At 46.4% G+C, this 25237-nt stretch overlaps 1 protein-coding gene across 1 annotated transcript in view; it reads right to left on the bottom strand.

Annotated features, from left to right (window-relative positions):
* The window catches only part of Tbc1d9 (TBC1 domain family member 9), a 114962-nt gene extending 89981 nt beyond the window's left edge, over positions 1–24981 (bottom strand). The window contains exon 1 of the mRNA XM_038312655.1: positions 24852–24981. Within this exon, the coding sequence (XP_038168583.1) occupies positions 24852–24981 (130 nt within the window). The remainder of the gene's footprint in view (positions 1–24851) is intronic.
* Between the last annotated feature and the right edge of the window lie 256 nt (positions 24982–25237).

Genomic DNA, 25237 nt, shown 5'->3' with positions numbered 1-25237 from the left:
CTTCACTGAGAGATCCTGTCTCAATGGAATAAGCCAGAGAGTGGCAGAGCGGAACAATGATGCCCTCCTCTTGTCTCTGTGTGCGCATGCATGAACATGGACACGTGCACAACACAGGCATGTTCACCACACACAGTCCCATTCAAATCTATTAAAAACATATATACACACATACATGTGTGTGAGTAATATATGGTGTGGTGCTGTAGAGGAAGACACTGATGTCAGTTTCCGAGATCCACAAGTGTACACACCCACACAAGCATGCACACACCACACACACATACAACACAAATACCCCGAAAAAACAAATTACTGGGAGGCCTTGAGACTGATCTGTGTGTAAACCACGAGTGACAAAGGACCCGTGAAACTGGTCCTTCAAAGAGGATGCACGCGAGTGCCTCCATTCACTGCCCCAAAGGAAACTTTTACCACAGACCTGATTTTCAACCCCGAGTGCTCAGACACTTGGGCTCCTGAGCTGACCTTCACCTTCACAGAACACATAGCTAGAGGGGGCGGGGGCAGGCAGTATTCCTGTGCCTGGTCCTCACTCAAATCCTTGCCTAAGACGGCCTCAAACTACCTAGGACTGGGAGGGTCTGTAGACACTCTGTGATGACATCATCCCAATTTGGAACAAATAACAATCTTTCCACGGGCACATATATTCAACGTGCACTTCAAAGCCTTTCTCACTAAGGCTTAATGAAACCCAAGAAACTGCTTCCAGCATCTAACATCTGCACAGATTTGTTGACTCTCTCCAGCATAGAAGAGGCTTATAATTTTGGATCCTCGGAGAATACATGTGATAAGCACCCAACATCTGTCTGTGGATGAATGAGTACGTGAACGGCTGAGTGAATGAATGAGGGATGAGCTGGTGAAAATGAAAAATTAGCACCTATTGAAGTAATTTGTGGCGGCCGGTTCTGTCTGAGGACTTGTCCTCTTTATCTCCAATACCACTCTTTAATTGCACTGAAGCAAAATTACTTTTCCTAATTAAAATCTTTCTCCATAGAAAATAATTTTTAAAAGCCCCTTGTCTAAGCTAGGCATGGTGGTCGTCCATATCTATAGTCCCAGCACGTGGGGAGGCTGCAGAGGTAAAATGGAGAACTCAGGGACAACCTAGGACATAGGACTAGACCTTGTCACAATAAAAGTTAAATGAGAAGCAACTTAAAAGGGGTCAGGCTCAGTGTCTGCATCAGTAACAAAGCACTCTCGCCTAGCACACAAAACCCCGGGTTGTCAATCATCGCAAAAAAAGATAAAAGCAACAGTAAAACGCTAGTCTCCTCGGAAAATAAGAATTTAGTTTCTGGCTGGAGAGATGGCTCGGTCAGTGGCTAATGGTGCAGACTGCTCATGCAGAGGACCTGAGTTCAGTTCCCAGCACCTACATTAGGTGGCTCAAAGCTATGTGTTAATGCCAAGTCCAGGAAACTAACTGATGCCTCTGGCCTCCTTAGGCACATGCCCTCGTGTGAACATACCGAATCTCTCTCCTCTCTCTCTCTCTCTCTCTCTCTCTCTCTCTCTCTCTCTCTCTCTCTCTCTCTCTCTCTCTCTCTCTCTCTCTCTCTCCCGTGTGTGTGTGCATGTGTAACTAAAAATAAAATAAGCTTTTCTAAAGTGTGGTTTCCACACACAGCTGTTTTAAGCATTTTTTATTGTAAAGCACTTGGATGTCTGTAAGTTATTCTGATTATCTGGCCGATTGCCAAGGCAAAAGCTAGAGCCCACCAGAGGAGTGTGCACTCGCCTGAAGTTAGCAGGAATGCAGGACTGTAAACAGTGCTCCGGCCAAGGCTGTGTGTACAGTGAAAGTCACTGGCTGCAGAGTTCACACACATTCTTTAGAGACGGGGCTCAACATCAGATGGGAATGTTGGTCACAGCCCAACAGAACGAAGAAACACCATCCACCCTAGTATGAGCAATGCTCCGGCTGTGCAGAGAATTATTTAAGCTTTAAATTGGGGTGGGGTGATACAAATGAATTAATTTCCAACAGACATTTGAGAAAATATGTACTTCTTCTTATAAAAATTACATGGACTGTAAAACATTTTTGGTGTTTCTGGGGCACATGGAAGACCCTTCTGGAAAATGATTCAGTTGCTTTCCCATCCTCAAGTTTTCCTGCTTGAGGACGTTACCTACGGTGTGAACTTCATCATCATGGCTACATAATCGCCATTAACTGTTGAACCTCTCTGACAGTTGCCACTTAAAAATCCCCCTAACAACAGACTAAAATCAACTCACTGGACTTCAGAATGAGACATTCTCAGAAAGACAATGTGGAAAGAGTGTGTGCTAGCTAGCGTGGCTGTGGTAGCTAGTGTGGCTGTGGTAGCTAGCGTGGCTGTGGTAGCTAGCGTGGCTATGGTAGCTAGTGTGGCTGTGGGGCTGTGGTAGTGGCGTGGCTGTGCTGGCTGGCATGGCTGTGCTGGCTGGCGTGGCTGTGCTGGCTAGCGTGGCTGTGCTGGCTGGCATGGCTATTCTGGCTAGCATGGCTGTAGTAGCTAGTGTGGCTGTGGTAGTGGCATGGCTGTGCTGGCTAGTGTGGCTGAGCTGTCTAGCGTGGCTGTTCTGGTAAGCGAGGCTGTGCTCGCTGGAGTGGCTTAAGAGCCCATCTCCTCAACAGGCTGAATGCTCCTTCCTCTTGGTTTTCAAAACAGAATAAAAACAAAGATGCAATGGGACCGTCTCCCTCTGCAGGATTCCCTCGGGTCTGAGCAAGCACTCTCGCTATGAAGGACATCATGACCAGTCTGCCAGAAACTTTGCTGTGGTCTCCGTGGGCCCAAGACTGAAAGTATCAGGACATGGTACAGGTGCCAGGCCAGCATCTGGAGTCCAGCTAGTTAGGCAGAAGAAAGGTTTAACCGACATGGTTCATAGTCAGTTCTCCATCTCTATGACAAAATATGTGGAAAAATCAGCTCATATAGAGGAAAGATTCATTTGGGGTCACAGCTGTAGATGCTTCAGTCTGTTTGCTCAGCCTGGCTGCCTTTGGACTTGAGCTGACATAGCCCATCAAGGTAGGACGTGTGGGGAATGAAAAATACTCCCTTCACATTGGCGGGCAAGGAAAGAAAGGCATGGGGGGGGCAGGGGAAAGAGGGGGGGAGAGAGAGAGAGAGAGAGAGAGAGAGAGAGAGAGAGAGAGAGAGAGAGAGAGAGAGAGAGAGAGCACATGAGCACCTGTACCAAGCCCCAGGACGCCCTTTCAAGGGCATGCCTCCAATGACCTTCCACTAGGGCCTACTTCTTTTCTAAAGGTCTTTATTAACACATTAATTATGCATGTATGTACTTGGGTCATATTTGCCCCATTTGCTCACATCTCTTGCCTTCTTCAGCTGACCCTCTTCCCAAATAATCCTTCCACTTTTCTGTCTGTCTTTTATTGCTGTTGATTTTGGTTTTGGCCTCTCTCTGTGCGAACCAATGATATTAATTTGAATTACTTATGAAAGCAAGAGGGGCTTTCACGGGAGCACTGTAGGTCTCACTTCTTTAAAGTGTCTAAAATAGCTCCCTAGCTCCACAGGCTGCCAGAGAAGCCTTCTGTACACTAGCCTTTGGGGAGCACCTAAGGGCACTTAGGGACAAGCCTTCAACCCACTTTATGTCTACCCATAACTTCACAGAGCTTTTGCCCAGGTCCTCCTCCTGCTGTCTTCCCCTCACTGCCCTCCCCCCACTGCCCCCCCCCGCTGTCCTCCCCTCACTGTCCTCCCCCCGCCTGTCCTCCCCTCACTACCCTCCCCCCACTATCCTCCCCTCACTACCCTCCCCCCACTGCACTCCCTCCACTGCACTCCCCCCGCTGTCCTCTCCCCGCTGCCCTCCCCCCACTATCCTCCCTTCACTGTCCTCCCCCCGCTGTCCTCCCCCCACTGTACTCCCCCCGCTGTCCTCCCCTCACTGTCCTCCCCCCGCAGTCCTCTCCTCACACAAGGCACAGAAAAGCTTTTGTCTGATACTAAACCAGTGGTTAGCAAACCTGTTTCCAAAATATTTACATTATGATTCATAACAGTAGCAAGATTACAGTTATGAAGTAGCAATGAAAATGACTCCATGGTTGGGGTCCCCACAACATGAGGATCTGTTCTCAAGGGCACAGCATCAGGAAGGTTGACAACCACTCACTACAGTAAGCCATGGAGCCATCCTGAGTGGCTGTTTCTCATGGGTCTACACTGACAACTGAGTCCTCTGCCACACACAGCCTAATATGTGCAGATGGGACTCTTGAGGTCAGCGGTACCTGGTCGAGAAAAAGCCATCCCCATTCAAGCAGGACAAATCAGATATCATTTCACACTTGCAAAGGCAGCCTGATAAATAATCAGTCTGGTGGCATGCACAGTGAGATGTCAAGAAAAGGACATATATCTATGTACACCAAAGCCACAGTACACAAACCAAGCATGGCGATGTCCAAACACCATCGGGAACAGATTTGAGTGACAGATTCCCCTGCCCCAAACACGGCCAGTGCCGACAGACCTTCCTATGACTGCGAAAGCTGGGGTCCTCTTAAGACACACTTGGAACCTCTAGTCTAAGCCACCAGTCCAAGAGAACTCACTTGTCATTGATGAACTCAACTTAGTTGATGCCTGTCTCTTTGGGGGATCATGGAGCCCTTCACACTACCTTCATGGTTCTGTAAATCCACAGGGAAAAGCAGAATCTGAGCAGACCCCACCACCTTCAGCACTCACTAGCTGAGGAGGCACAGGCTCGGGCCCATCCTGTCCCACCCAGGGATGGACAGTGATCAACGTTACACACTTGGGATGACCGTGCTGATCAAATGAGAGGCACTGAATGCCCCAGCAAGTTGTTGATATCATTAAAACATGACATAACTATTACAAACTGTTATGGGGAATCTCAGCCAAAACCCAAAAATGTCTGATTATTTACTACGAAAATGGAAGAGTTCTGAAACCATTAAAACGACTGATTCACAAGGGGCAAATGTTCTGCAAGCTGCTGTCTCTCCTGTGAATGAACACTCGGGCTAACATCTGGTGTGCCTGCGGAGTGAAGAGAACACACGTACCCAAAACTCGAAATCCCTCTGGAGTCCTGCTGAGTACTCCATTCATGGCTGGGGGGAGAGGGGTCATCGTAAGAACCCCAAGGAACAGAGAATGACTTTTTTTCACCCTCTACTGTGGCAAACAGCTGGAGCTAGTGGAGTCTGGTCTCAAAGCCAGATTTCTCCCAAATCCTCTTTTCCCTATACCACCCTGAGATGTTGCTTCCATGGCAAACAGGACCCTCCAGGGTCAACAAATGAACATCTGAGAGCTGGGAGGGCACAGACAGCCGGGACTTTGCTTCCCCTCCCCCTGCTCATTCTCTTTAGCACACAGTGAGGAGACTGGAACATTTTGCACTGGCAGATTTAAATAGCTCCAAGGTATATGCCCTACTTGTCATTTTTCAGACAAGATGGAGCTGGGAACAATCTCCTCAGATTATACCAACAGGGGAGTGAGAAGTGGGTTTCTCCTCTAGCACTAAACAGCGCTGCACCTCTGAGCACTGTGTACATCCATAATGCTACCTGGACTAGAGGTGGGCAGCCATGAAATCTACCCGCAGGGCCTCTCGGGAGTCTGTACTTCCTGGTGGTGCAGTTTAGTAAGAATGCCTTTCTCTAAGCCCAGACTTGCTCAGGTTGCGACTCCAAAGGCATAATCACCAGACTGCTGTCCCTTGAGGCAATGCCAGCAGAAAATGTAGCTCCTGCAGATAGCTGGCAAGTACATAAATAATGAATGTAATGTAATGGGCTTTGGGTTATTAGAGGGGCATGGGGTTAGAACGGGTAGAGCAGACCTCAGTCTGGCTTCCAGGACACGACTCTCCACGGGCAGATGCCATCCTTGTCAAAGGCCTGTCACAGGCTTCCTTGGGAAAGAAAGCCAGACACTAACAGCTATCCTCGTACCATTGCAGACATGCTTGTATTGGAAGATACATCGTCCCTGAATGGACGCTGAGGTATCTCAGCCTGCTGTAAGATTTTTAGAAATCAGGACACCTTTCCCAATTAGGACACCTACTGTTGAGTCGTCCCTGCTCCTCCAGCCCTAAATAAAGTCTGCTCTGTTCTCATTAAGTCCTACTTAATTAGCTGAAATAAAAATCAGAGTTTGGTGCAGCACCATCAGTTAGGGTCTTAGCAAAGTGTCAGCCGCCAGAAGCATGCTGTAAATGATGTGTGCGTATATCATAGTGGCCACGCATCCTTGCTGGTGTGAATGACAGCTAACCCCAGACACAGCCCTCTGGCTCCCCGACGATGGTGCCGCACATTAGCTTCACTCATGGCCTTAGACCAAAAACGGTGTTCATGACGGAAACACACGCTTCTGCAGTCAAAGCTATACACTTACCTAAGGTGGGACAGGTAAAGCTCACGCGGTCATTCAACGTACCTGGGGGGAGAAGTTTGTCTGCACGATGAAGAAGGTATTCTAGGCATTTGACATTCTACAAAGCTGACCTTCACATTGCGTCCCTCCCCACTTGTTCTCCTTCAGAAAAGGGCTTGCTTTTTAAAGCCAGGAGTTAATAATACCCAGATACTAATCCTCCCTTTACCTATCTGCTGTCAAGACTAAACCTGCCAGGAAAAAAACAAGTCTTTCCAGAAAAATCTCTACTGGAGATATTTTCTGGGGAAGACTGAACTAAATTGATGCCCATTAATTTTGGAAACTACCTAACGACATGAAACTAAGCAACATTAAGTTCTTACTGCCTGTGTGTACACTCATTTCCCTGAAGCCCAGCCCTTCAACGCACGTTAGAAAAAGGGCCTCCAGATAGCAGCTAATGGCCTTCTCGTCACTTCCTGACTGACAGGGCACTCAGAATCTAAAGGAACACGGTATGTGAGGTGCATGGAACTGCCCGTGCTTGCTGTCTGGTTCTACGTGTGACATAAAAATCATGCTTTATCCTCTCTACAGAGACAGACACAACAGTCATTCTGCTTCATGGAGATTAAGAGCAAACAAAGGCCAGGCTATTTACCATCCCAGATGTTACCATCACCACTGCTCGTCCCTGGCCTCTCCCTGCCTACTGAACCTAATGAGAATCAGCCATTGATAAGCAAGGCCACTTGATTTGCACAGGGATCACACTGGCTCCATGCAGCCACAGAGCTGATGGCTGCTGTTTCCTGTTTGTGGAATAGGGGGGAGAGAAGATGGAAGGAGGTGGAATGTGGAAACAGGAGATGCAACAGTAAGAAGAAAGCTTGTGTGAGAACGCAGGACACCAGTTCCGACATGACTGGTGCTTTTGCTCCCAGGGTCCTTTTGAAGAGACTGTCTACTTTCCTAAGCGTGTGTGTGTGTGTGTGTGTGTGTGTGTGTGTGTGATACTGCTGTATGGGCAGGCATGTATGTGGATACATATGCCTATGGTGGTGGGGGTGGGTGCTGCTGTATGGACAAGCATGTATGTGAATGCATGTCCCTGTGTGCGTGTGGAGTGCTGCTGTATCAGCACGCATGTACATAGATGCAGGATTGTACGTGGATGCATGTGCTTGTCTGCACCCAGAGGTCAGAGGAAAATATCCTCTCCTACTCTGTGTAAGCATTGTGGCACCTCTCAAAGATCTAGTTCAAAAGAGTAAGGGGTAAAAAGGCAGCCCCCAAGGACTTTGTAAAAGTCAGTCCTCAATACTGCAATCAAAGTGGATCATGAACACAAGAGCAGTAAAGACATGCAGGGAGCCTTGATGAACACACATGTTCAAGTGTACCACAGCTAAAACATGGGATGGCATACAGTCCTGCACACATGCTTAGCTAAAACATGGGATTGCATACAGTCCTGCACACATGCTCAAGTGTACCACAGCTAAAACATGGGATGGCATACAGTCCTGCACACATGCTCTAGTGACAGCTAAAACATGGGATTGCATACAGTCCTGTGGCAAACTGAAATGACACACAAATGGGGGTATGATATGTGTTCTTTGTTGGTCACTAAAGGTTCTTTGTATTTTTAATTTGTTTTAAATTGTGTGAGTGAGTGTGTGTGTGTGTGCGCGCGCGCGCGTGCACGCGCATGTGCTGCACATGTGTGCAGGTGCTCCTGGAGGCCAGAAGGAGATGTCAGATCCCTCAGAGGTGGAATTAGAGGAGGTTTCGAGCCACCTGATGTGGGAGCTAGGAGCCAAACTTGAGTCTACAAAGCACAGTAAGTGTTTTTAACGGCTGAACCATCTCTCCAGAACCTTCAGTTGAAGCTTTTCCTGGCACTAAGAAAGGGGAACGGATCATAAGCCATTATAAGTATGTCCACGAAGCATGCAGACCAGGGTCCTGAACCTGTGTGAGTGTCATGGAGAAGCCATGCAGGCAGTCACTCTGCAACCGGGATGACAATGGCCGGGCCACAGATTTACTACTTTATAAAAACAAGACAGCAGGATCCAATGGAGACGCCATGGATTTGCTATCAAGTGGACTGAAGAAAGAGGGGAAACTGGGCTTAGCTGGGGAGCAGGGAGGGGAAGGAGCCCAGGCGACCAGCTAAGGGCCCCTGCAAAGGTAAAGGCCAGTGAGTGTGTGGCTTGTCTTCCTAAGGTGACAGGTTGGAGGGGACAGGACAGACTTGCAAGAGAGGTTTGCCATTCTTTCTCCAGAGGACTGACCTCCAGAATGTTTAAGTGGGGAATGTAGGCTTGAACCAGAGGCTGCCTCACCTAGCCAGCAAACCTGAAGGTTGCTGGGCAGTAACAGCAACAACAGAGGAGAAAGCACAGCCTCCCTTACCCTGCCTCCTAATTTGCATACTCCAGGCTCTCCTCCCCACTCCTTTTTCCCTGTTTAGTCTCTTCCTTCTAATCCCAGTCAAAACAACACAAATCCAAGGAGTGCCTGATACCAGCAGGGTTTCCTCAGGGAAGAGGTGTGCTTTCTCTGAGCACTTAGCTTCCTTACTGGTCACAGAAGGAATATCAAACCTCCTGGATTGTTACAAAAATGAAATTAGTGAGCCAGGTGGTGGTGGCGCACGCCTCTAATCCCAGCACTCGGGAGGCAGAGGCAGGCGGATCTCTTGAGTCTGAGGTCAGCCTGGTGTACAAGGATAGTTCCACAGGACAGAGAAACCCTGGTCTTGAAGAAAATAAAACCAGCCAAACAATCAAAAACCCAAACAAACAAACACAAACCAAAAATAAACCAAATCAAAAAATTAGTGGACTATGGAAGGCCTGCACCACAGCACTCCTACAAATGTTATATCCTCTGCTGTTAAGCTTCTCTCATGACAGCTGTTAACACAGTTAGAAAATGATAATACATCATGTGCTAGCGACAGCAGTGTGCCAAGAGTTGGCTTTAGACAACTCAGATGTGACGTTCTATTACAGAGATGCTTCTTTCTGGAAACAATCGGTTCTACATTTCCCACTGCAGCAGTTGACAGGTCAATGTGTTAACACTGAACTCACGATTTTTTTCCCTTTATATTTCAGTCACAGAGCCCACATGTAAGTCTAAGTCTCCTCGAGTTTTTATTAGAGATCACCTTAGCTAATAGATTAGTAGAGGTTCAAAAATGCGCTCTCATTATTGAAATTCATGCACATTTTTTTTTTACTAGGAGGTGTTAAGGCCAGGCGTGGCAATGCTTCCCTGCAATTCTGGCGCTCAGAGGATTGAGGCTGGAAGATCAAGGGCCCAGGACCCATAAAGGCACTGGCTGCAAGCCTGTCAGCCTGAGTTCAATGCCAGGTTCTACATGGTGGAAGGAGAGAACAGACTTCCTTCAAGCTGTCTCTGATTGCCACATGTGCACGGTGGCACACACACACACACACACACACACACACACGCGCACACACACACACACACGCGCACACACACACACACACGCACGCACACACGCACGCACCCGCACATGCACACACACGCATCCGTTACATTTATCAAATACAATGAAGGTAAAAGGAAAGAGTTCAGAACAAGTCTGGACTTAGGTCTGATTGTCATTAATCATCACATAATCTAGCGGTGGGGGTGGGGAAAAGAACCAGATAAGCAGGGTTCACCTTTACAGGCTGAAGTGTAAACAGATTCCAAACAGATCAGATTCAGTCTTTAACGATGTATTTGACCTTCAGTCAAGCAAACACCTGCCCAGCAAGTCTCAGAATAATGAGACTGAGAAAGCAAGTATGTTCCGGTTTACATTTCCCAGGCTGGCCTCACTCCAAGCACTAGCCACCTGACTTTGTGCTCCTTGCTCCAAAATCAAAAGAGTCCATTTCACCCAGATGGAAGCTTCTCGCCACAGTCTGCAGTGGGAATTTTGGAGGGCCTTGTGGCTCGGAGAATTATTGCGGCTTCAAAGAAACCGGGTCACACAGGACGGAGGCAAAGAAACATAAAACAACCCAAAGCTGTCTTCAAAAGCTATGTGGTCACCAAGTCCGCTGGGAGAGAGGACACGGAGGAAAACAAAGAGAGAGGGGTGAAACAAACCAAGTCATGGTCCCAGCAGAAGATTAATCTAACAATGGCTTTGAAGTCGGTCAGCTTCTCTGCAAATATACTATGACATTACATGAACTCAGCTTACTGTAAAACAGGGTTAGCCCTTCCTCCACAGTGAGAAGTACACACACAAAGACGATCACCAAGACACTGGGCTAGCAGGGACCTCACTGGAATATAAGGATCACAGCACAGGTAGGGGATGTACCAGCACAATGAGGCACACTATGCATGAAGAACCATGACAGAGGGGGACAAGGCTCGGTGACTGGAACTCCTATCCACATGTAATGACATTGGAAAACCAGGCCCCGCCTCCCTGGGAAACTGTTGACTTATTCCTCTCGTTTGAGGCAGCCTGAGAGTCTCTCTTCCCACGTGCTGGCACCCTTGGGCTCTGTTATCACAGGGGATCTTGTTCCTGTCACTGGGTCCTGACTCAGCTGATCAAGAGAGCAGAGGAACCCAATGGGCCTCTAGCAGCTGTGCTCAGAAACCCAGCAATCAAATGCTCACTGAAAAGATGCGTAAATAACCTAAGGCAAAACTGAATGCCGAGTAAAGCAAGCTAGAGGCTGGAGCCAGGGCAGGTCATAGTAGAAAGTGACTGAGCTGTCTGCAGAACACGCGCCTGAAGGGCAAGGGTGGCGGTGAGGAGAAGGCCAGGGAAGCAGGCTAAGGACTTCCAGAGCCCCTGTGTCAACACTAGGGAGGTCTGAAAATCGCAGGTTTCTGCAACCTAACTATACAGGGTGTCTATGTGCGTGTGTGTGTGTGTGTGTGTGTGTGTGTGTGTGTGTGGCGCGGAGGAGGGAGACTGCAAGAGACTTGAGCTCCTATCTACTCCCAGTCGTCTCCCTAGTCATCAATGTCAGAGGGAATCTTTGGTGTGAACAGGGAGAGGAAAGAAGAGAGGTGAGGAATGGACGGAACGGATGGTGAGAAGGAATGGCAGGGGACTGTTTAGGGCACAGCTGTTAAAACACGCACAGAAGGAAGATGGCGAGAATACAGAAGGAAGAAAAGGAGGGGAGATGGGAGAAAGGAGCGGGTCATGTAGAAACAATGAAGTAGTTGCTTCAGAATCATCTTCCCTGCGAAACCTATACCTGACATAAATAACCTTGAAGCTGCCTGGGTCCCACAGAGAGCCATTCACGAGTTATAAGAATGTGTGCTCTCTTTCTTTCTCCACCCCTCACCCACACCCAAATGAGAGCTCTCCCGTGGCACACTAGCTCGAGTAGATTACAGCAGCCCCTCCACGGTATCTACCTGAGAACCCAGGCCAGGGGAGGCGGGCAGTGGGCTGGCAGCCATAAAGGCTCTCCTTACAAATGTACTGCTACACCTAATTCGTATCAATTGTGCATATCAATGGGTTCTGCTAATGCATGCCTAGACGTGTGTGGGCTGCACATGGGTTGGACCCATCTTCCCACCATCCTCCCCCAGCTTCCTCTACCTTCGGTGGGCGTAGTCCCCTTCCTGTCCCTCTACTGCTTTCAGGTCATCTTTTTTGTCGTGAATTATAATTCCGATTTCCACACGTGATGGACGAGAGGAAGCTCGCAGTACCTGCCTTTCTGTACCTCAAAACGACTTACAACTTGATTCGTTTTCCTGCAAATAACAAGACTTCACTCTTCTCTAAGTAATATTCGATTGTGTCTACGAACCATATTTTCTTATCCGGTCTGCTAATTCTCTTGGCTGTTTGAGTCGGTCCACAATAAGCATAAGTGGGCGGCTCAGGGCTGCATTCTGACTTCATCGCCAGCAAGCACACGCAGCTGCATACACATAGCTGGGTCACATGGCCAGAGATGCTTCTATGTTTCCTTATCATCTTTGTGAGACTCTTCAAAGCGGTTGCTAAAAGGCTAGTGAGCTGCATGGCAGACAAACAAACAAAATCTAAACTCCTAAGGAAGAGAAATTTGGCAAAGCATACTGGCCACAGCAGGGGCAGCAAGCAGCCTACTCTGAAAGAGTGTGTGGCAGAAAAAGAATGGGGAAAGCCACACCAAGATGAACATCTGAAGAGAGGCATAGCAGAGGAAGACTGGAAAGCTCTGGGAAAACAATAGCGCAAGCCCAGGCCAGCCGCAGAGAAAGCCCTTCCCACCCTGGGCTTCCTGATGGAGAAAGAGCTTGCACCGGAAAACCCGGCTAAGGGAATGTGGGAGCAGGTGCTATGTGAACATGCTATATGGGACTGGACCCTTCCTGGTCAGCGTTTTAGGGACTCTCTCAGCTCATCAGTCCACATATTCTGATTATGTGTCAGTAGTCCGGTTCTTTGCCATGAGATACGAGACCCTGACTACTTCAGCAGGGACTCAGAGAAGTTCCTCTAACACAGTACTTAGACAGGCAGAGCCAAAGATGCAGAGAACACAAGATGCCAAAGAGCCGCCTGGGACTTTTCTGCTTTGCCTCCAGCTCACTCTGTGCTGTGGCCATACCTGGCCTTCAGTCTCCAGCTCAGGTGGGTACCCACCACAGCCGGAAGGATAAACTACCCAAATCCCTGATGCCGACGTGCATACAGCTTCCAACAGACGTCCATGGGACCCCTGACCTCTTTGGAGTGGTCCTTCTCTGTGCAACCAGCCTGGACGGGGTGTGCAGGGTTCTGGGACTGGAAGCCAGTCAGCCTCACGAATTTCTCACACGTCTGAGAGGAAGCTTCCAGCTGTTTGCCTCTTGACTAATTCCTTAGGTGAGTTCACAAACATCTAAGCGGTGTCAAAATCCATTCAAATCCTTGGCAGAGTATACATGTTTGTTCATGCTGACTCTGCGAACCAATTCTCAAGGCAGACTTACATGGATGGCCATGCTGAGAACAAGAGAGGGGAGGGAAAGCAGACCAAACAAAGGAGGCCTCCTTGGGACACGAAATGCTCCTTGTTAGTAGCACTAACTTATTATGAAATTTTTATGAGCCAGGTATCACATCGCCATGGACTACTACATGTTATGAAATCATTAAGTTCCACTAGGAGCTAGAACAAAATTTAATTGATATACAAATGTATAAATGCATGCATATGAGCTAGATGATGTATAATATATACTTTATATGTACATATGCATATAATATATGTATATAATGCATATATGTGAGATATATATCATACACACACACACACACATATATATATATATATATATTTACTCATGTAAATGTCTGTATGGTTTGGTCCTGCCTTAACCTTATATGCCAAACTTTGTTAACTCTTTATGGTAGGCCTTACCCCTCTCTGAGGAGTTGATGGGAGATGTGGGGGTGAGTTTGGGGAGGGGAGGAGTAGGGGAGCGAGGGGGAACTGTGGTTGGTATGTAAAACGAATAAAAAAGAAAATGGAAAAAAAAAGGAAAAAAATCAGTGAATTGCTGTGTTCCTTAAAGTGGCAACTTTCGTAACACTTACATTGCAAGAGGAAAGCATTTACTTAGGCATCTAAGAACCAATCAAGGCTTTAATGTTGCTGCTGCTGCTGGGACATCTTTGATTGGCAGTTTACCAAATGAAGACTTTTCCCTCATTTGGTGCAAACCAACATTCCCAGGTAAGCCAGTGGATGCTCTGGCTGGGATGAAGCCATCTGATGCAGTCTTAAGTTTCTGCAGCCAAGCGGCCTGTGCTGTCCTCACCTCTTCTTGGACTCTTCACCTGGGTTGTGACAGCAGCCAGCCTTGTCTTTGTGCTCTGTGTCTGTGAAGGTCGCACTCAGTCAAGCTGGCCCTCAAGCGCATTTCTTACAGAGCAGGAATCACACTCTGGTTTGGGGCAACAGAACCTGCCACCCTCTCTGGTGTTCTCTACCAGGCTGAGGTTCCTAAGACCTAACTCACCTGCTGTCCAAGAAGCCCTAAAGCTACAAGTGAAGTTTTAGAGTCCTCTCCTGTTGGTAGAAAAGCCCACAGCTGTTCTTAGATTCTCAAACATGGTGGCTGTAACATGGAAATTAGATTAACATATACCATTTGCATTAGTCTTGTAATGAATGTAAAATAAATACAAACTCGAATAGACTCCACTACTAGCTGGGGACTGAGAGCAAGTCCTTCGGACTCTGAACCTTAGTTTCAGTTGACCCGCTGATATCCCACAGAGCTGGGAGCAGACAGACAGGACGGGTGTCACCATCAAAGCGGGAGGGGAGCTGATGGTGCCCACTCACTCTGGGAAGGACTGAGGTATTAACCTAACAACAGCAGCAGTCAGCAAAACCACCTTGTTGGAGCTCAGCTTCAAATTCTTATTGGTATCTAAATTTAAAGCAACTTTGATTTGTAACTGAGAAAAAGAATTCTCTTATAGACAATAAAGCTACCTTCTCCTGGGACTGAAGAGAGGGCTCAGAGATTGAACTCACTGGCTGTTCTTGCAAAGGACCAGAGTTCAGTTTCCAGCACTCGGGACCCAGGTGGTGTCTCATAACCATCTGTAAACCCAGCTTCATGGGATCCGATGCCCTCTTCTAGCTCTGTGAGCAACACATGCATGTAGTGCTCATGCGTACAAGACACTCAGACACTTAAATACATACGGAGTTTAACACCACCTTCTCCTAAGATTACCTTCTGCAAAGTAGAAGTGGAGTTGCCAAAATAATGAAATAACACAAAAGAATGAATGAGAACCAAGAGAAACTGCAGGAGAATGGGCACAGAGGGTCCAAAGTAGCTGAAGTGGAAAGGGACTCTCAGAAGAACAAGATGTGCTCAAAAATATTATAAACCAGGACTGAGAACTGTGGTATATGGAAATTATAAAAAATAAGCCAAATGGAACTTTCAGAATTGGAAAAAATAATTATATGCTTAGGCTAATCTCTTTAAGAGGAGATTAAATACAGCAAGAGAAGTCATAAACTGAACAGATCAGAAGAAAATGAATGAAATTTGTGGAAATCAGTATGTGGTATAAGAAGGCCAGAAGGAGAAATGGAGAACATGGGAGGCACACACATGTATACACACACACACACACACACACACACACACACACACAGCAGTGGTGGGGGTGGGGTAGGGAGAATATATAGAAAATTTATAAAACCCAGTAAGGATTAAAGAAACTCCCCAGATGGGAGAAAGGAAGGAAGGAAGGAAGGCAGGCAGGCAGGCAGACAGGCCAGCCATCAATCTTGATTATAGACAAAAAAAAAACAAGCAAACAAACAAAGAAAGAAAAAACCAGAAAACCAAAGTCAAAGAAAAAAACCTTAAAAGCAAGTAGAGATAACATGACCTAGGGACAACAAATGAGAAGATCCGAGGGACAGTCTGCATTTTGAAAGAAACAATCGATCCAGAAGACAACAGACAGTATCTAGACCACACTTGAATAGTCAGCAGACATGAAAGCTAAGACTGTCCCGGCAGCATGTTCCCAGAATCAGGAAAGGATAATCTTGGGCAATAGAAGATGGTTCAGAAATAAAGATCAAAGACAGAAGAAGAACATTAAAGGAAGGATGGTAACATGGGCAAATACACGGAATGTTCTAAAGGCAGCAGCAATGGGCGGCCGAGGTGGCTCAGCGCTAAGCTCACTGGCTGCTGTTACAGAGGACTGGTGTTCGGGTCCCAGCACCCACATGGCGCTTCACAACCATCCTTAACTCCAGTTCTGGGGAATCCAGTGTCCTCTCTGACCTAGTGGGCACCAGGCACATGTGTGGTGAACATACGCACACGCAAACAAAACACCCATACACATAAAATAAACCTAGAAAAAGTAATTTTCAATGATAGTAATTGTATACTCAGGTTGAAAATATACTAAGAAATTAAAATGTGTTATAGCAATTTGAGGGTAGGGCAAAGGAGTTAAAGTATTCTAGGATATTTATTATCAAAAAAGAAAAGAAAAAAGAAGAAAAAAAATGACTGTGCATATTAAGTCAGATGCAGTGGTCCAGACTGGGCATCCTGGCACTGAGGACTGAGTAGGGGATCTCAAGTTCAAAATCCCCGATAAAGAGTTTAAAAAAAAAAAAAAAAAAACAGGGCCATGGAGACAGTTGGTGTGGAAAAGCGCTGCTCATACAAGCCTGGCAGCCTGAGTTCAGTCTCCAGATGCCACACGGTGCAAGGAGAGCTGACCTCTGCCCTCCACACATGCACTGTGGCCTGTGCTCTCCACCCTGACCACCCACCCACCCCCACACACACACATGCACATGGTGATGATAATAATTTGGAAAATTTTATTGAAGTTACAAAACAAAGCCAGGCAGTGGTGGTGCATGCCTTTAATCCCAACACTCAGGAGGCAGAGGCAGGCGGATCTCTGTGAGTTTGAGGCCAGCCTAGTTTACAAGAGCTTGTTCCAAGACAGCCAAGGTAACATAGAGAAACCCTGTCTAGAAACAAACAGACAGTATACATTGCTAAGTCAAAAATTCTTTTGTAATTACCCTGTTTCTCCACTAAAAGAATACTGGAGTACATCCAAAACTTTTAGCTAAAAGAGCCTTTAGCAAACATAACATTAAAAAAGATCTCTCACATCCCACTTCAAGTCAGGGAAGACAAATAAAAAGAACACAGAACAGGTAGAAAAAAAACCCAGAAAGCATTTACCTTAAACATGCAATGGTGTGCTTAAGCTTGAGTCACGTGTGCACTGACTAGACAAGCAGTGGGGACCAGGGCTTCAGAATGAACTGGAAAAGGAGCAGCATATGCTACTGGTGAGAGATGAGCTCAACACACAAGATGATAAAAGCCAAAGCAAAGGTTCAGAACTTGCTGTTGACTCCTGTAACCTCAGGAGTCTGTAGGCTGATGCAGAAGGACTACCATTTGTTTGTTTATTTATTTATTTTGGGTTTTTAAGACAGGCTTTCCCTGTGTAGCCCTGACTGTCCTGGAACTCACTCTGTAGACCAGCCTAGCCTCAAACTGACAGAGATCTGCCTGCCTCTGCCTCTCGAGTGCTGGGATTAAAGGCGTGTGTCACCATGTCAGGTCAGAATTCAATTTTAAGCCAAGTTAAATTGTGAAATACTTGATCACCAACGATACTAAATGTGACCAAATGAAAACAGGGAGCTTCTGCATCATGTTCTTCTTAGCCTTAGCATGCTAATGCACAGAGCGTCCCCAGCAGCAGCTAGCATGCTAAAGCACAGAGCTCTCCCATCAACAGCTAGCATGCTAATGCACAGAGCTCTTCCAGTACAGCTAGCACGCTAAAGCACAGAGCTCTCCCAGCAGCCGCAGGGAGGGCAGCATGTGGGACCCAGCACCTGTAAAGCACTGGGATCGCACCCTGTAGGACTACCATTTTTAAAATACCTACTTCATTAAAACAAAGCCCAGGATGTCTGACAATTAGAAACCACACATCTAAGAAATTTGAGATTTTATAACATGAGAATGGAAAATAAAACTATTTTGAATGAACTACCAAAATACTGTCAATAAAAATATAACTGAGGAATGCAGGTGTGTATAATCACTGTGCCATTCATAGCTGCCTGGGAATTACAAGAACTGAAAAAACAGAACTTTCAAAATTATCAGATGCTGTGCTTGTGTGTATAGCAACCACAAAAGATTGTTCAGATAAATTGCCATTCCTTCAAACTGACTACTTCTGGATATGAGGTCACGGAACCACTGAGTATTTCTAGGTCCCAGACCAAAACAAATGACAAAATGAATTGTTTTAAGACATGATATCCATCAAAATTAAAATATTTCCCAACTAGGAATAAATCCAATATATTAAAACTTCTACACAAAAGCTATGTTCTATTTAGAGAAAAGTGTGTGTATCCAGGCCAGAGGTCAAGCTCAGGTGTCTTCAACACTGGTCTCCTAACACAGTGTTTTGAGGCATGGTCTCTCACTGATGTTGGAGCTCATCTATTGGCTATAATGACTGTCAGGTCGGTCTCAGGGATCCTCCTCAGCCCTGGGATTAAAAGGGAGCAGAACTCCTCACGATCTTCGCATGGGTGCTGGGAGTCCAAACTCGGGTCTTCACGTTTACACAGTAAGCAATTACACACTGAGCCTTCTCCGGGACACTCCGAGAAATCTTACCAACTAACTCTAAATAAATAGAGAATGCCAATTTCATGGTTTCGAAGACTTGAAATGTAGATGCAACAGAAACTTCCTCAAAATCCCATCAGCTTTAGTCTTTGTTGCTGCTATTAATTTTTTTTTTGGGGGGGGGGGTAAAACTTAATAAACTGATTATAAAATATTACAAATGTAAAAGTCAAAGAGTAGGCAACAAGTTTCTAAAGAACAAAACAAGACATGAGACATGTTCTACTTGATCTACTGAATACAAACTCTTATGGAAGTACAGTGGGGTTGGTAGAAAATTTACTAACAGGGAACCAATCAACAAGCCCCAGAGAGAGCCGGCACATTTGGGCTCTTACTTTATAATAAATGCGGACCATGGAGCAGTGGGAGTCCAGTGTAATTTCTGCTAAATTAAATATGTCCACAGCCCCCAGAAAAAAATTCTTAAGTAAAACTTGACTTCTACATTACATGATAAGCAAATATTCTAGCGAAACTTAAAGTTGGAAGTTAGAACTAAGAAGTTTCTGGAAGTTAGTAGAGATGATCACCGTTATATCCTCAAGGAGGCAAAGACTAGGTTGCCAACACTAAAGCCCCAGCACAGGGAAAAGTGATGGAGCAAGGTCATCTGTCGCTAATAAAGAAACTGCCTTGGCCCTTTAATAGGACAGAAAATCAGGTAGGCGGAGTAGACAGAACAGAATTGTGAGAGAAAGAAAGCAGAGTCAGGCAGACGCTTCAGGCAGTTGCCATAGGCAGTCGCCATGCCTCTCTTCTCTGAGTCGGACGCAGGTTAAGGTCTTTCCTGGTAAGCTACCACCTCATGGTGCTACATGGATTACTAAATATGTGTTAAAGCAAGATGTAAGAATTAGCCAGTAAGAGGCTGAAACTAATGGGCCAAACAGTGTTTAAATGAATACAGTTTCCGTGTAATTACTTCAGGTGTAAAGCTAGCCAGGTGGCGGAAAGCCTTTCTTTTTTGTTTAAACAGAAAAAGGGGAAATGATGTAGGTGTATCTTCTATCTATCTGATGATTTCATTGGTTAATTAATAAAGAAACTGCTTGGCCTGATAGGTCAGAACATAGGTGGGTGGAGTAGACAGAACAGGATGCTGGGAGTGAGGCAGACGCTTCAAGCAGATGCCATGCCTCTGCTCTCTGGGACAGTCACTATGAAGCCAGTCACCAGGTCATACATGCTGAATCTTTCCTGGTAAGCCACCACCTTGTGGTGCTACACACATTACTAAATATGGGTTAAGGCAAGATATGAGAATTAGCTAATAAAAGGCTGAAACTAATGGGCCAGGCAGTATTTAAATGAATACAGTTTCCGTGTAATTATTTTGGGTAAAGCTAGCCGGGTGGCGGGAAGCGGCCCGCCGATCCCACAACAGAAAAGGAATGTGCAAAGAAACTGGATGTTATAATGAGAAACCTACTTTCGTTAAGGAACTGAAAAAAAACAAAAGAAAAAATGAAGATTCTATTACATTTCAGCAATGGCCTTCCCTCTAGATAATTTAAAACCTCCTACAAGTCAGTAAGAAAAGGACAAAACAACCAGCTGGAAAAGGCTAAAAATTGTGCAAACATGTCACAAAGCATCTTGAAGTGCCCAGTGCGTCCGTGAGAACGTGATCACGTCATCACTTAGAAAGGATGTTAACTCCAGCACTCGCTCTTACTACAAACCCAGAGGAAGCATGTGTGCCACTGGACCACCAAACAGCGACAAGCTATAGACCCAGCACCCATAAAACCTCAATGAGGCACCCAGGTTTCACCAGATAGACAACAGACAAGCAGTGGGTGAATCAACTATAGAACACCCACAAGCGGTTTTTGCACGGTACCGAAAGTAAACAACAGCTAGAGCCACGATCAACAGTATTTACGAATATCACCAAGCAATACAGAGAAGAATCCACGGTTCCATTTCATTCCTTTCTCAAAAAAGCAAAAATGAAAACATTAGAGAACCAAATTACCATGGCTTAGCGGTGTGTTCTTTGTTGGAAAGCAGGAGAAAGCAAGGTCATGTTTAGCATGAGGCTGCTTTTAGCATAGGGAAGGAAGAGCAGAGTGCAGCGGCCTTGTTTACAAAATTCTGCACCTCATTTTGTTCAACTTTCTTTATACTTATTTTTTCAGTTAAAAGTGCTTAAATAGCCGGGCAGTGGTGGCGCACACCTTTAATCCCAGCACCTGGAAGACAGAGGCAGAGACAGGTGGATCTCTGTGAGTTCTAGGCCAGCCTGGTTTACAGAGTGAGTTCCAGGACAGCCAGGGCCACACAGAGAAACCCTGTCTTGAAAACCCCAAAGGAAAAAGTGCTAAAATAAATAACTCAAATTTATATGCAACAGAAATCTTCATCAATGACTATGCATAGTATCTTCAATGGAGATTAGTTAACTTTTTCTTTTAAACTGGCAAATGTCGCCACTTTAGCCCATTTTATTTTATATGAGTGTTCTGTCCTCCTGGACAGAAGCAGGACAGAGAGGGCATCAGATCCCATTACAGATGGTTGTGAGCTGCCATGGGTGCTGGGAATTGAACTCAGGACCTCTGGAAGATCAGTCAGTGCAGTGTTCTTAACCTCTCAGCCATCTCTCCAGCTGTAGCTCATATTTATTTTTATAACTTTCTGTTTTTTTGTTTTGTTTTCTGTTCTTAAGCATCTTTGTAGCCTAGGCTGGACCTATGTAACCAAGGATGATTTCTAAACTATGTTTTAAAGACTTATATCTTTAGTTTTGTGCATGTGTATCTACGGTGAATATATGCCACGTGTGTTTGGATGCCTATGAGGCCAGACCCATCGGACCCCCTAGACCTGCGGTTACAGGCAGTTGTGAGCTGTATAGCATGGATTCTGGGAACTGAAGTCAGATCCTCAGGAAAAGCAGGTACTTGCTGGTCCCATTTATGTGTGTGTGTACTTGTGCGTGCGTGTGTACTTATGTGTGTAACCGTGTGTATATTCGTGTGTGTATGTACTTGCGTATGTGTGTGTGCTCATGTGTATGTGTATATGTACTTGTGTGTTTTTGTGTGTGAGCATACTTGTGTATGTATTTGTATGTGTACATACTCGTGTGTGTGTGTGTGTGTGTGTGATACCATGTGGAGGTCAGAGGACAACTTTCAGAAGACAGTTCTCTCCTTTACCCATGTGGGTCCTAGGAAGCCAAGCCAAGCTCCTGGCTGGGCAGCAAGTAGCTTTGTCATCCTCCCCCTCCCAAGCCATGGCACAGCCTGACTCTGAATTCTTTCTTTCTTTTCTTTTTTTTTTTTTTTTTTTTGGCTTTTTCGAGTTAGGGTTTCTCTGTAGCTTTGGAGCCTGTCCTGGAACTAGCTCTTGTAGCCCAGGCTGGCCTCAAACTCACAGAGATCCACCTGCCTCTGCCTCCCGAGTGCTGGGATTAAAGGTGTGTGCCACCACCACCTGGCTGTGAATTCTTCATAGACTCCATTGCCACAGGCAGTTTTATGTGGGGTTACTGGGGATCAAACTCAGGACGTGGTGCTTACTGGGCAAGCACCGACCAACTGAGCTACATCCCCAGACCTAACCTCTTACCAGTTACCATGAGGACCACCCGTGGAACATTCCCAGCCAGCTCAAATTGGACAGGTTACCCTTCCGTCTCAATGCTCATTGTATAAAAGTCCTAAGACTGTCTAGAAAATCTCCCACAACTGACAACACAGGCTTTCTTTCTGTCTTCGCACACCCATCCTTCGCTTTTCTCAGGTCTTTCAGGGCTGCTTATTCAGAATTTTTCCTTTTTTCCAATGCCACCCTAGCCCTGGCAGCCAAGAGAACCAACAGCGCGGATCTCTCACGAAGAAGCCTGTGGTGGCCATTTTCTGTCTGCCACTCCCCTCCCCATTCCATCCCTGGGAGGCTGATCCCAAGGGACCACATCACTAGGCCTCCCTGCGCCGCTGGCTTCTGTTGGGCACCACTGGGTTTTTATGATGATAGAAGCTGGATGGCAGGGAGAGAGGAACCAGGGCATGTCCACCCTCCTTGCTGTGGTCTGTATTGCAGGAGGAGGCTTCCTCCAGGACAGATTGCCTCCTCCCTGGCTCCAGCATTAATTTCCCTAGTCAAATCACCGCCTTGTGTCTTTTAGGCCTCACTTGCTTTGACTTTACCGACTCAGATAACCAGGGCCAGGCTGTCTTCACACGTGCTCAATAAACCCTCCTCATTTGATGGAAGTTGGACTCTGCGTTTAGGCTGGGGCCTTACACACCGGTGACTTTAAATGAATTAATGTGGCTGTCTTATCATCTGTCATCTACCAGGCTGTAAGCATCATGACATTGGAGCTTCTGAAGTTGCCAGTAATCACTTGTTAATGAGTTAGCAATTTAATGAATGAACTCACATGGTTATGTTAGAGATGTACTACAACTATTGCAAAGATGTTACTGCTAAGCTTGAGAGAATACCAATTTGTAAAACCAAATATTCTACCACCACTGGTTGACAACAGCTTTTGTTGGCAGGAATATCTGTACCCTCCAAGACAATTTCAATTGTTCCAGAAACAGCATCTGTAAAAGCAGCAAGTTCTCAACTTAAAAAGATAGAATTCTATCTTTGTAGACTAAGTCATCATTGGCATATTCCAAGTGTCGGGCAGTGCTGGCACACGCCTTTAATCCCAGCACTCGGGAGGCAGCGGCAAGCTGATTTCTGTGAGTTCAAGGCCAGCCTGAACTCGGTCTCGAAACCCTGTCTCGAAAAAACAAACAAAAAACAAACAAACAAACAAAGATATCCACTGGACTCCCAATGGAATTCTAAATACTAGAGTATAACAAAGTCTGCATAGAAAAAGAAGAGCCCCCCCCCCCCCGCCACCCTAATTTTCCATACCCTAGTGCAGAAGACTGGGAAGGATGGATCATGATACAGAAAGTCAAATTCAACAGGGAGCACTTTGTCAGCACTGTGTCGTCCTGGGTTGAAAGGAAGGTGATCTACGCACGTCCCAAAATTATAAAGCAGGTGACACACTAAAATATACAGCTCAAGACCTTCTACAAAATGACCTGGGACATTCCAAGTCCAGTTCAGGCATAATTTCCATTGCATGGTCTAAAATCCTACAGATTTTCTTTAACATGGTTTTTAAAAAGTACAAAAGCCATAAGATTACTTACAAGTCATTGCTCACACTAGCCAAATATCTCAGACATGGGTATGTTCTCCCAGAAAACATGAATTTTAACGTGGAGAAAACCAGTTTATAAGCATACAGCTGTGTTATGTCACAGCAAGCCATTGTAAGAACAGTTTACCTAACACTCAGATTCGGGGGCTGTATTGTCTCAACTCCAAAGCTGTCAGCTGTCTGTCCCATTTCGGTGGCCTCCTTCCTAGACAGCCACCTATTTCTTTCACTAACTTTTTAGGGATAGTAGAATATTTACTAAAATTGTAGCAACAAGAAGGGAAGGTCCGGTAGTATCTCTAGCACAGTAGGAGTTCAGGATTATCAGTAACCTCCCATGCAAGCCAGCTAGTTAATAAAGCGAGATCTCTGGGATTACGAGTGTTTGCTCATTACCTTGATAACATCTTGTTGAAGGAGTTTAAGAAGTAACTAACTCGTTGAAATGTAGTCATATGGCCAGAAGCAGACAACTTGCTTTGTTTTCTGTCTAATCTCATGTAACAAAAGAATTCCATGTTCCTTATTCATCCTCATAGGTCATACGAATATAGGAAATGACCACATCAGCCTCTTAACAGATTGCTTCCCTGGTAACAGAGGGTATTTTACACCTGATTGCTGTGATTGCCCATAAAGACAGCTGAGTCCAATCGAACCGTCTTCCATCTCTCTTCTCAATACATTCAGCAATATGTTAAGGGGGGGGGGGTGCAATACATTAGATTTTTCAATGATAATGCTACATTCACTCATTGCTATTCTCATCTTAACCCACTTATGAGTCATCAGTACGCAAAGACCCATCTCCTGACAGGGTCGGGAAAGAGATATTTCTCTTCCTAGTTTGGGAGAAAAAAGAAAAATCACCACTCGATATGCCTTCCAGGCACCCAGGCGGGGCAGGCGGGAGCCCTGCCCCGGAGACCGGGCGGCGTCCCGGGTGTCGGCAGCCGAAGCCCGGGCGTAGCCTCCCCGCAGTGCCCGGTCCTTACCCGCCAATCCGCCGCCGCCTCCCCCGTCGCCCCCGTGGCCCTTCCTCCGTTGCAGAATGAAGTAGGGGTTGGCGCGCTCGGTGATCCACAGCGCGTTGGCTAGCAGCACCTCCTCCGGATTCACCCACATGGTTCCGATGGCCGCGGGCAGTCGCACAAAAGGGCCCGCACACTGACGCGCACTCCCGGGCACACGCGCGCCCTCCGGGCCGTGGGTGCGGCGGCCGCGATGGCCTTCAGCAGGCGGCGGCCCGCGGCGCCCGGCCCGCGACGTAGACCCAGGGGGCGGCCGGGAACGACGACGAAGGGGATCGGGATTGAGCAAGTAGCATCCTCCCCGCGGCGCCGCACTCGCCAGGCGCGCAGCCTCGAAGCCGGGCCCGGCC

Source organism: Arvicola amphibius, chromosome 15 (genome assembly GCF_903992535.2).
Source record: "Arvicola amphibius chromosome 15, mArvAmp1.2, whole genome shotgun sequence".
In the NCBI taxonomy this organism is placed as follows: domain Eukaryota; kingdom Metazoa; phylum Chordata; class Mammalia; order Rodentia; family Cricetidae; genus Arvicola; species Arvicola amphibius.
Note: the sequence above shows the minus strand (reverse complement) of the source record. Positions and strands in the feature narration are given on the sequence as shown.